Genomic DNA, 12,748 nt, shown 5'->3' on the forward strand with positions numbered 1-12,748 from the left:
AAGTTACCAGGTCCTTACTAAATGACGTTGATGGATTATGATGAAAAAAGATATGTTATAAAAGTAATTTGTAGTCACTGTAAGATGACTATTCCCATGAATACCTGGGAATCTGAGTGAAATTATTCTTTAAAAAGAAAACTAATAGTAACCTACACTGATGGACTCTTTTGCATATGTAATTTGAGACACAGCTTTCCTCTTAGCTAGATCACCTTTTATTAAATTATTTACCTCCTGATTGATAAACAGGCAAAACCCCTCTTTGAATTTTAAAAGAGAGCCTGGTTTTACACATGTATGTGAAGTCTGATTGCTGGCTTTTAATTTATATCAGCTGTATAACAAAATATCATCTTCATTTTAATACAACACATTTCTTTCTGTTGAAGACATTGAGTAGTTTTCACTGTATCTGTGGTTTGTGTAATTATTACAAAAGTTGTATACAAAACCCTGCAAATATGCAAAAATTGCAAAATACACTCTGAAAGCTAATGCTCTGAAAACACTTTATTACACAAATTACATTCAGATTCTGAAAATAGTGTTCTAACAGTGTAACCATCTAAAAATAAGAGATCCCCAAAACACACCAACTCAAGAAGAAAATTAAAAAACAAATTTAAATAGAGACTTCTTTCTTTCCCTTGTTGCAATATAATGTTAGTGATTTTAAAAAAATAGGAGATTTAGCAGCTTTGTCCTCACGTAGCACAAAGTTTCTCTTTACTGCCACAGGCTGAGAATGCTGAACAGGAAAGGCACCAAAGACAGACATCGGCAATGGAAGTGCTATTGGGAAAATACTGTGTTCAAGCAGAGAAGGGGGTTATTTACATCTACAGAAAAGTCTCGATAATGTAAATGAGCAAACCTTCCATCATTAAATTCGTAATGTGAGAAGAAGAGGACCGTTTTTCTAGTCTCTGTTCACATAAAGACAATGGCACTGTTATGAACGTTTAGGAAACTCCTCAACTAGAAACGGAAGCCAACTAAATCAAAGCAAAGGAAATAAAACGTGTACAGTCCCACATAGACCAGTACAGTTTACAATTAAATACGCAAAACTCTAAACGTGCTAAAGGGAGAGGAATCTGGTATTCTTGGAAAATCTCATCAACCTAAATCGAAGGCCGTTTTCAGGAAGAAGAAAGTGAGGGTGCAGGCAGAGGTGCTGAATACTCCTCTTCCGATTCACTTCCATCATCCTCATCTTTCTCTTGGTCACTTCCCTCGGTGCTGAGGCGGTCAAACCCTTTCCGGCTGTAGCCCTTCCGGCTTGCAAAGAAATTTCCGAGGTTTAAGCCTCCACTGCCCTTGCCTGAAGAAAGCACACAATGACATGGAACTGAGATAAAGTTTGCACAAATGATTCTCCGTCTCCTTGTAAATTCTTAAATGATAAACAAATTAGAAGTTGTAATGCCAAAGGGTAGATATTAGCAAAAAAACAAAAACAAAAAACGTGACAGAGTCAGAAAGATATTACTCCACACATTTATTAAAATAAATAAGAAACGGGTGCCTGGGTGGCTCAGTCAGTTAAGCGTCTGCCTTCGGCTCAGGTCATGGTCCCAGGGTCCTGGGATCGAGCCCCGCCTCGGGCTCTCTGCTCAGTAGGGAGTCTGCTTCTCCCTCTTCCTTTGTGCTCTCTCAAATAAATAAATAAAATCTTAAAAAAAATAAATAAATAAGAAAAAAAGCTCCCCAGGATTATATATGTGTTTCTGTAGGATTACTTCAGATTCATTTTTCAGCTCCTGCTTTTTTCAGGCTCTCTGGAACTGGCATCCCTCAAGGAGCTCTTCATTTCAATGACTCTATGAAAAGGTCATCTACACTATGACAAGCACTGACAGGCCAACAGGAGTGACAGAAAATTTACTGAAGACAAATGAAGCCAGATAAAAGGCAGGGGAAGAAAATTAGATGATACAGAAAGGCAAAGTAGAAAAAACTGAAACTGGGAAATCTGCTGCCAGAGCCACACACTTTGGCTTTAGCTGATGGCTTGCATTCTGCACTTAACGTTGCTGTGCTGCACACGAGGAGTTTAATTTTCTGAGAAAAAATAAGAAATATCCCCTTGCTCTTTAAAGGACATGAGCTTGTTGACTTTGAGCCAAATGTGAAGGATTCTGAAAGGTCACAGGCATACCTCTAAGTCTTCCAAGCACTCTTCCTGAACTTGCCTCAAGTTTATGTTCAGAATCTGCTAGAAAAAGATGGCACATTTCAAAATGAGTCCCAATCACCCTCCTCAACCATGGGTGCAACTTTCAATACAAAATCAGGAATTCGTTAAGTGATTAAAAACAAGGCCTGGCTCTTGTCTGTATGCAATTCTAAGGACAAAAAAGGCAATATATTCTTGTGATGTATCTGAGGGCCAGAGCTGGGTTTGACTCCTGCCTGTGTCTCTTACAGGCTGTGCAACGTCAGTAAGTTGCTTCTCTGAGTCTCGGTTTTCTCCTCAGAGGAAAGAGGTATCAGTGACAATCCCTACCTATCTGCAAGGCTTACATGGGCTACTGCATGTGATGTGCTTAGAACAGTGCCTGGTGCATACACAGTACATGCTCAATAAATATTAGTTAAATTAAATCACCAAGAATTTGTAATAATTTGGAAGCTCTGGTTATTATAACTTCCTGTTTTTGTCTTAGGCTTTAGTCTTTCTGTCAAGAACAGAACATGTCCTGCTTGAGAAAGCTTTGGATCCATGTAGATCGTTTCTCTTTTGTATAAGACTTACGGCAAGGACCTGAAACACAGGATATTTTCAGTCATAAAGGTGAAATGGCACTGCCCATCTCCATGAAGGATGGACAGTCTTTCTTCATGGAGAGGCAGGGTTCTCAGTGGACTTTCTTTTTCCCTTCGCTCTCTCGCTCTGCACTTTTTGTCCTGGCTTCCCTGAAGGGCTACCCGCTTCAGGCTGGGTCATGGAAGTGAGGCTCAGGGTTCTCCTATGAAGTCTCTAGCCAGGAGCAGAGGCAGCATCATGAAAAAGGCTAGCAAACAGACGACGGAGGAAACGTAGAAGAGTGGGTGTGGAGAGAAACAGGCAAGAAGGAAAGAATCTGCTAAGACTATTACAAGGCCAACAAATCAGACCGTAAGTTTGATAAGCATGCAGGACAGTCCTTAGTTGGCTTTGTAGCCCCCGTGCCTAGCCCAGTGTCTGATGTGGAGCCGGCATGCAGTAAGTACGTGCTGAGTAAATATGGGAGGTCTTTGACGAGAGTTACTAAAAATCCTCATGGATTGGACAAGAACTATCCAGAACAAACACTGAAAAAGGGTGAGAGGCTGACCTACTTTTAGAATTAAATGTATTCGATGGAACCATATAAAACTGCAATTTTTCTAAATAAAACATGATTGAATAATGGTAATTTCATATGGTGTGACCTAGGTCTCTGCCTTCCCAACACCCTCCTGTGAACTCAGTGTGCAGTGAGAGTGCCATGTCCCACAGGCTTAACAGCAAACGGGAGACCCAGCCTTCCTGACTCCCCAGCTACTCCTTCCAGTGTGGCTGGGTTGCCAACATCCCTGCTGCCTGCCCCCAGGCCCCGTGTGTTCCTGATCCTCTGTGTATTTATCACTGTACTTACCACCCTCTATTGTCACCTTTATATGTCATCTCGTTTATTATGTGTCATCTCTTCTGTGAGCTCCATTTATTTATTCAGTCATTTTTCCAACAACTATTTCTCAAACCCCTAGAGCCAGGAACTGTTACTGGTGCTGAGGATACATCAGTAAACGAGCAAATGTAAGATTCTTGCTTTCGGAACCTTCCATCTAACTCCATGAAGACAATGGCTGTGTTTGTCTTTGCCCCCTGCTCCCCAGAGTTCCATACCCATAACAGGGGCCCAAAAGTTCTTTTTTGAAGAGTTAACTGTATTTTTTTTTTTTTTTTTTTTGCAGAGCTTTATCGATTGCAGATGAAAAGCAAACCAGTCCTAGAAAAATTCCCTTTCACCACTTATTAAATGGAATCCTCTGTTTTTTGTTTCTGTGTCCTTTTCTGTGTCAGGGCTTTGCCATGGGCACTGAATCCCTGCCACGGTCGCCTTGGCCTGAAATAGAATCAGATGCTATTTCTTGATCAAATGCTGCCTCCCACCCTGGCCCATGGATTCCTTCCTGGACGTAGTTGTAGACTCTTGCCTTAGGACCTGGTGACCCAGCCAAGGGACTGCTCCTGAGAGGTGAGAATCTCGGGTTGGATTATTTCTGTTTATCTGAATGTCTTGAAAGGAATTCAGCTCCTGGGTCCTATACAGTGATGATGATTTGATAAAATACTGACTCCAGTACTGGACCCTGCCTTGTTTGGTAAAGGAAGACTGATGGCCTAAGCTGTGAACTACCAAATGATCTACTATAGAAATAGTTGGTTTCCTGAGAAAGTTGAGGTTTAAGACAAGTATCCTCTCTGACTTCTTAGGACTTTTATTACTTTATTACCAATGATTGTTCCTCAAAGTCATTGGTGGTATTGACTGAGCACTTACAATGTGACAGAAACTGTGATAAATGCTTTATGTTTATTATTTCATTTAATCCTCACACAACCTTGTGAGTGTTTTATCCCCACTTTATAGATGAGGCAACTGTGGCTTGGGGAGATTAAGTAACTTGCCCAACGTCATGTAGCTAGGAGCTAAAGCCAGCACTAGGAGGGGAAAATATAAGTCCCAAATAACTGACCGAGATATTTTGAGAAGTGGGCCTATTTCTAACATCAAGAATCTCCTCTTCCCTGACCCTAATTTATACTGACTACTACTTATCTACACAGTTTCATATGGAGACATTAACTGGGCTTACGCCAATTGCTGAAAGGCAGTATTAAAGGTTATATTTTAATCTAACTATCCAAATTTCTGAGGCTTCAGATATTTTTCTATTGTGATACTAACTATAGACAATATATGGAACATACATAATAACACCAAAAAAGGCAGAGAGCACTTAAAAAAAACACTGAAAAAAATCACGACAAAACTTTGAGGATAATCAGGCCAAACACTCTTTCAAAGGTAGGTTCCATGTTCAAGGGGCTCGTTTTACTTGCCTCCAAAGGCCTTTGATTTTTTCCACCGAATATATAAGGCAATGGCCAGCAGGACAACCATCGGAATAACCAGAAGGGTTGTAATGAGAACAATGGGCACTCCCAAGCCCGGCTCTTTGATCAGTTTCTGTTTCTCTTGCATCTTCTGCAACTCTGTGGAGGCGGGTTTGTTCTCCATTTTGGTTTCAACAACTGCCTCGGAGTCTTCAGGGAAAGAAGAGTTCACAATATTCAACTGACTCAAAGATTCCAAAACCCTCCCGCCCACCACTATCCAGGCAAATCAATACCTGCTCATAAAGAACTTGTTGATGTCAGTGCATGTGGGGTTCACATTTCAATATCTGAATCTACCAAGCTACAATTACTATTGTGATTAGTACTTTCCACCCAGTGGTTTTGTACCTTTAAATTGGTTTTCTTTGATTCTGTCCTTTATTCCCTCTTGAGCTATAATTCCATAAAAAATATATCCTCCTTTTGCATTTTTTTCAAAGTTAAAATTAACAGGCAGCATGGTGCAGGGCAAAGAATTGGTGTGCATACTGGAGTCAAATGAATCTGGGCTGAAATCCCAGTTCTCCTACAGAACTAGCTATGTAACTTTGGGCAAGTTACTTAAGTGGTCTGGGCCTTAGTAACCTCATCTGTAGAACTGTCATGATAAAAAAGACACCTCCTTCATAAAACTGTTGAGTAATGTTTATCTTAGAGAAGGTGCTTAGTAAGTATCTTTCCTTGAATCTTTGGTTTTTGAATCTTATTAATGGTCACTGAGTTATTGGTACATCACATGCATAGTTGCATACATTAATTCTAGGATTACAAACTGGAAAAAGAACCTTTTCAGGTTCTTTTATACAGTTCCCAGCAAGCCATGAGGGTACACAGGTGCACTGTATATCATATTGTTGTTGATGAAAATAGCTTATAGAACAATTCTCTGATATTGACCGGTACTGGGCAGATATTAGGCCTAATGTGCTTTTTGGGAACTGATACAATGAAACCGTATAAGCTGCTTCAGGGATTTCAGTAACTACTGACTTGAAAATGAGGTTGAGCCTTGAGACGTTCTTGCCCTGTGGAAGCACATATGTGTACTCGTACAAAAACCCTAGTGTGCAAAGGCTAGAAGTTTCAACCACATATTTGCCAAAAGACTCACAAGGTTTCTGGAAGGTCAGTTTTTTGGTGTGCCCTTCTGCTCTATGATACAGAGTGTATCACATGGCCTCAGGGAAAGTTTGACCAAGGGGCAGGAAAATCTTTGGTTAACGTTTAATATGTATAGACACAGCTTAGCAGCTTGCTGGACATTTCTCCAAGGAAGCATTTCTCAAATTACTTAAGACACTATAAACACAATTTGTGATACACACAAATGGCAGGTCCCAGTTTTTTGCTTCCATGTTCTGAGCCAGCTTCCCTCACGGTCTTAATTCTATCTCCTGAGCACTTCGCACAGTTTCAGGCAATGTCCTCATTTGATCGTTACACCAAGCCTAGGAGTAAGACTATCACCATTTTACAGATGGCCTCACAGTCCTCATGTCCTTCCCTGTACTATGGTTAAGGGGAGACCATGATTTCTCTTCTTTGTCCACTGGAATGGCTCTTGAAACTTCAGCAGGAGAGCAGGAAAGGGATTGGCTTGTAGATTTAGATGGTTCACATTTAACCTGTCTAGCTCTGTTTCCAAGAGGAATGTAAGTATGATTCTCACTCTCCCTGCCTACTAACTGTTGTGTCTTTTTCTTCATTACTGTGGGAGAGATACACAAATTTTTCTGTTTTATTTAAGCTCCTTCTATATTTAAGTAGGAAAATAGTAATAAATAGAGGGTAGGATTAAAAAATAGACCAAAGATGTAGATTGGTAGTCAAGAACTTGTTGCCTTGAAAGAGGGATTTGTTTCTATATGAAGGTGACTATAACCAGAGTAATCACGTAGCATTTTCTGTCATTAGGGGTTTACCTATACCAAAGAAAATGGCTGTACCAGCTCCTATCTAGTTTCCTCTGTAAGGCACAGCTAGGACTGGGCTCCAGGAAAAGGAAACAAGAACTAGAAAGTAGGTGACAGACTAAAGGAATCGTTTAGCATTGACAGAGAGTGTGCTGAGAATGAGGTAATGAACTTGCTAAGGTACACACTCTGCACTTTAGAAATTCTTGATTTCCATACCCCTCCTGGTTCTTTGAGTGCCATCTACTAAAAATACTTGAACATTCTCACTTTTGGAACCCACTGAAGTATGCTTAGATTTTTAAACGATTCTCTACATTTTAAAGAAAGAGGGTAAAAAATTTAAATTTCCCAATCTAAAAAACAAACAAAAAAGCAATACTGGTGTTCTTTCTCAGGAACCTTTATAAGTGGAGTAAAAAGTCTGAAAAATAGTTATGATTTAAGATTCTAGGAATTTCATTCAAAGCATTAATAATTCAAAATTCTGCCAATTTTACTCTTTATCCTAAATTCTTTAATTAAAAATTCTTTAATTAAAAATTAAATTCTTTAATTTGGAACATCCCTGATGAAGGAACAGTGAAGAAGCTCTACCACTGGCCAGAACCTGTGCCTCATATGATGTTTTCTATCATAGACGATGCCAGTTGTACTCCGTTGAAAACAAAAATGTCTTCAAACAAGTTCTTCTGGTATCCTTATAGATACTTGGAAATAAATATAATTTTGAAAAGACAATGCATAGAAGTTTTTTTCCTTCTTTAAAGCACTGAGTTTAGAAAGGGAAGCTAGGTGCATTCTTGTGTGAGCTCCCACATACAAGCATGTGCGTGTTTCTTTTCCCTGGAGAGAAGGGAAGTCCAGAGACCAGCTGGAATTGGAATAACTCAGACAGTAAAGGAGAGACATTCTTAATACAGGAACCCAGCAATTAATACCCAGTTCATTACAGACAGAACTGAAGGCTGAAGCTTTTAGATGGCATACTAAGAAGTAGCAGGGAAAGTGCACATAGCACCAATGAAATTACTCTGCCCTCCCTCCCTCCCTCCCAATTTTTTTTCTTTAATGCAATGTGCTTCCCCTATAATCTGTTGTTCTCTATAAGGCCTAAGATACTAACTGCACTAGAGAGTTTCTTTTTATTTTATTGAGACTGATTCACCATCATCATCTTTTATTTTGGGGAGGGAGGAGTGAAGGCTATGATTTTGGTGGGACGTTGGCATATCTGTTTTGTCCCTAGCAACTTTATTTGAAAACCCCTTTCCTAAGCTTCTGATCATCACAAATTCTCTTATCCCTGCAACTCCCTGTGAACACGCTGGCTCCGAAACACTGTTATTATTCAACAGTCATGTGACCATTCACAGTGGGGGCAAGTGTCATCAGAGGTTACTCCAAGTTGGAAATTTATAAGTCTGCTAAATCTGGGATGTTTCTCCCTCTCTTTTGTAAGAAGTGGTTTAAATTAACCTTCCAGATTTTGATAAAAGACAAACTTTTGGGGATTCAGCATGATTTGTATTCCTTTCTATAATAAGAAAATAATCTTAAAAAAAGAAAGATTTAATGAGAGTCATATGGGTTCAAAGAGGACTAGAACAAACCTCATTTGTGTTTGGGTATTCCTAGTTATTAAAATGGGACTGTCATGACAAGATATTTCAATAACATTTACTATTTGAACTTCTGTGTTCTGCCACAAGGCTGGGCGGTTTTCTGACCAAATGCAGTCAGTGATGTGCACTGAGGAAAGAGGAAATGGCCTGAGGAGAGCCTTGTTCATCCTTCATTGGCCAGGCAAGAAGAGATGAGTGTGGTTGAGCTGTTCTCAACAAGTCAAGCAGTATAATCTAGGATTTTTTTTTTTTTTTTTTTGGTGGGATTTATTTAAACAGAAATGGTTTGAGGCCACTTTGAAATCCCAGAGATTTCAGAGTAAACTTCAACCATCCCCAACCTGTAGCTCTTGGAAGAATTTATGGTAAGTGACTTGGTGGTATTCATCTCTCCTCAGTAGTGTAAGAACAGTGGTTAAGAGCACGGGCTTTGGTGCCAAACAAACTGTGGTTTAAAACCTGGCTCTGCCACTTATTATCTTAGTAGTAATTCTGATCTTCAATTTCCTCATATGTAAAATGGGGATAATAGCAATTATCACATGGTTGGTGTAAGGAGTTAACTTAGTAATTTTTGTACAGCTCATTGTTTGTGCTCCGTGAGAGCTATTACTACTAATAATATCTTTATTCTAGAGTGAACAACTCACCAATAATTCTATATGTAACAATCATAGAAAAATAAAGGACCAGGAACTCTTTGATATGGGTGTGGTATGAATGCCACTTAGTAGAGTCACCTGGGTTGAATCTCTACAAATGCCAAACAATTGCTATTTATTTATTTTATAATATTATCTTACCCCTTCAACCTTCAGCCGGCTATATTCTCTTATCTGCCTACATAAAATCCCTAAACTCCCTCTTGGTTCTTGCTTCTTTGCATCTCTGTCCACCTGCTTTCACGAGAAAGGAAAACAAGTAAGCCTAGGGTTAGGTCTGAGTATCTAGGTGAATCATTTGTAAAGCAACTAATAATGGAATCACTTTGCTACTTAAACATTAGGAGCACCTTTAGTGAGTTCTTAACTTCACATGACCATGTCAAAACCCTGCAGATAGGAGAACACATACAAATATAAACTGATCCTAGGAAAGGGAGAAAATAATTTGACTGGGATTCCTACTAAAACCAGTAGTTGCTTACCAGTAGCTAAGTTCCATTTCCCATTCCTGATAGTATTTACTAAAGCTATACTTATTTGTATATATGTATATGTATGCACACACACACATACACAAACACATACACACACACTCCTTATAGGTTATAAGTCTCTTGAAGTCAGGCACAGTTTGATTTCCCTTAAGCCCATTATAGTGCCTTATATTTGGATGGCCCTCAGTAAATGTTGGAGGCAAATGGTGCTAAGATTGGAGCTTAGGGAGCAGCTCATCTTTTCAGGCCCCTATCACAGTAACTCACTCATTTAGACTAGAGCCCACTAAGGAAGGCCTTTTCCAGTATACTGGATGGTATTTTCCCGCTTGCCTGAGGTTAATGTACTTCTAAAAGTGACTGACTTACTTTTTTTCTCCCTGAATGTCTCTGGCCCACTTGTTACAGAATCACTTTCTATCACGTGAAATCAGTGAATCTGAGCTCATTACTACCACTCCATTTATCAGAGGAAACAGTGGCAACATGCAGGTTTAAAAGCTCAGTACATAGTAGAAGTTATGGATAATTTACCAGATTATATTATATTTTTAGTTTGATCATTTTTCAAGTGCAATCAAGAGCCATAAAAGAATTCAGCATAAATAGCTTGGGTTTCAGAGTCATAAGAGACCAACCTTTGGTTTCCTGGACCTCAATGCCAGCCTTTTTAACTGATCGATGTTCCATTTCTGTAACAACACAGCAAAGGAAAAAGAAAATCAGAATCTCCAAAAAACCTTGAAAACTTAATTTTGACATTAGTTTTACTCAGTGGAAAATATTTCTTCAATTCATCAAATGCATTATTGTATTACGGAAGAGTTTAAGACAAACCACTAATTAGGTGCCAGACCCATGAATCCTGGATACAATTTCCTAGCAAAAGCTGAAATATTTCTAAAGTCTTCATATTTAAAATGAGATTTTCCTTGTGGAGTTCATAATGTGTTATTTCTGAAACATCAAGTGGTTCTGTTTTCATGTGGACATCTAGACTGATGACTAATTCTGCCACGTTTTATCACTAGTCTTCTAACTCACCTAAATAGGTTTGACTAGTTAAATACTAGAATGCAAATACACGAGACATTTGTGTAGCTTCTGATGGCAGTCTTACTGTTCCAAAAGGAGATTTATTATTCAGGTGCAATACGGACTACACACAGGGTTCTTCTCTTTCAAAGCTGAATGCTACACTGCAGCGCTTCTCAACTTGGGAAGCCTTTCCAAAATACACATATTATCACCCCACTCCTTTCTGTAGATCTTAGAGTGGGGTCTGGCCATGTGTGTCATGAGAGCCCTCCCCAGGGGCCTTGGATATGCATCTCTGTTGAGTACAGGCTACTAGGGTGGTATCAAGAGCCTTAGACCAGAATCTGAATGAGTTTAAGTATCATGTTGCTACCTATAAAATGAAGGTGCAGTCTAGATTTCTGAGGTCTTTTCTAGCCTGAAAGGTATTCATTCTCTTTTTTTTTTTTTTTTATTCTTAAAAGCCTGGGTTTAGTCCTGGAATTGGGAATTATCCATCTCTCTCTTTGCTTTCCTGTCTGCCTATACCCTCTGGTTCCTCTTTGAGGAGGTAGGTGGTGGGAGACTTCACTTGCGAGGGGAATGGAAAGCTATTGATGGAGTGGAATAGGCCATGCACACCTCTGTGCACTTAACCTTAACTGGGTCCTTATTACAAAGTGGCAAAAGCTACTCAAAGGACAATTCTGAAGATCAAATTTACTTGGGCTCCAAGATCTGTATGGTATCTGATTAAAGTTTTTGGACTCCTGATTTTACTTTTGTTATAAGTTACATTTTTTCCTTGCTGTAATTTTTGCTTTTCCTTATTATAATTAGCATTTATCTTCATCAATTCCAAATGTCCTTATTATTTCTCTGTCTAAAATTGCCTGTTGCAGCTCCTGATACCTCAGATTTACCATTCCTTTCCTTACCTCCATCTTCTCCTATGGTTTGGACCCTGCCATATTTTAAAAGCATCTCTGAACCTTGGGTTTTGTGGCCTATTAAATGCATTTATTACGCTTGAATCTAGAAAGCTTATGTTTTTTAGTATGATATCAGAAGTTAGGTTAGTATACTTTTCAAGAATTAGAAATAATGTCCACATTGCAATTCGAAAATCCCCAAACTAGCTGGCTTGGTCCCAACAGAGAAGCTCTTCTGTCCCCAGACATACTTTTGAGTTACATGAAATAACAGTTCGGTATTTTGAACAAGCTGCAGCCTAAAGGGAAAAACTCAGGGTGCTTCCTGCTTGGAGTAATCTGTGTCTGACACGGAGGCTGGAGCTCCTCGATGCTCAGCAGCCCCTGCGAGCTGAAGAGCCACACGGGAAGTGATAGCAGTGTGGAAGCCAGTCAGCCCCTCTGTTTGGCCAAAGCCGTCATGTCCCTCTGGAACTAAGCTGGAATTAACACTGGCTTTCAATGTAACAGAAACAGACATTACTCCAGGCATCAAGAATTTCCTGTGGAGTATCTGTGGAAACAAGGGGATAACTGCCAGGAAAAAAAAAAAAAAAAAAAAAAAAAAAAAAAAGCTGTTTCTCTCTACTTTTTAAATATTAATTTAATCCCTGAAATGAAACCGAACAAGTCTTTTAACAACTGCCAATTCTATTTTGATTTCCCACTCCTATCAGTAAAAAGAGAAGGAAATGCAAATTTTTTTTCACATGCTTTGAGGCAATAAAGCTGAAGGAAGATACGGACAGGAACACTGTCAACACCATACTTTCAGTCAAGGTGAACTTCCAGACGGTGTTGGTGTGAGCGTCTCCCACGTACACGGTCCCGTCTCCAGACGCAGCAATATCGTGAGGCATGTCAAAGTGCTGCCGAAAGAAGAAGAACACACAGGGCACAGGGCGGGG

General features: G+C 39.5%; 1 protein-coding gene across 13 annotated transcripts in view; it reads right to left on the reverse strand.

Moving 5' to 3' along the window:
* Positions 1-494: 494 nt before the first annotated feature.
* Positions 495-12,748, reverse strand: part of PAM (peptidylglycine alpha-amidating monooxygenase) — a 281,181-nt gene continuing 268,927 nt past the window's right edge. For 3 of the 13 annotated variants that reach the window (XM_032403926.1, XM_032403919.1, XM_032403920.1), the window contains 5 exons: positions 12,610-12,709; positions 10,491-10,544; positions 5,099-5,302; positions 2,165-2,221; positions 495-1,327 (listed from right to left, as the gene is read on the reverse strand). In XM_032403926.1, coding sequence (XP_032259817.1) covers positions 1,146-1,327; positions 2,165-2,221; positions 5,099-5,302; positions 10,491-10,544; positions 12,610-12,709 — 597 coding nt within the window. In that variant the 3' untranslated portion in view covers positions 495-1,145. The remainder of the gene's footprint in view (positions 1,328-2,164; positions 2,222-5,098; positions 5,303-10,490; positions 10,545-12,609; positions 12,710-12,748) is intronic. The other 10 variants (XM_032403927.1, XM_032403921.1, XM_032403929.1 and 7 more) reach the window with 5 other exon arrangements.

The sequence above is a fragment of the Phoca vitulina genome, unplaced genomic scaffold (genome assembly GCF_004348235.1).
Source record: "Phoca vitulina isolate PV1807 unplaced genomic scaffold, GSC_HSeal_1.0 scaffold6, whole genome shotgun sequence".
Classification (NCBI taxonomy): Eukaryota; Metazoa; Chordata; class Mammalia; order Carnivora; family Phocidae; genus Phoca; species Phoca vitulina.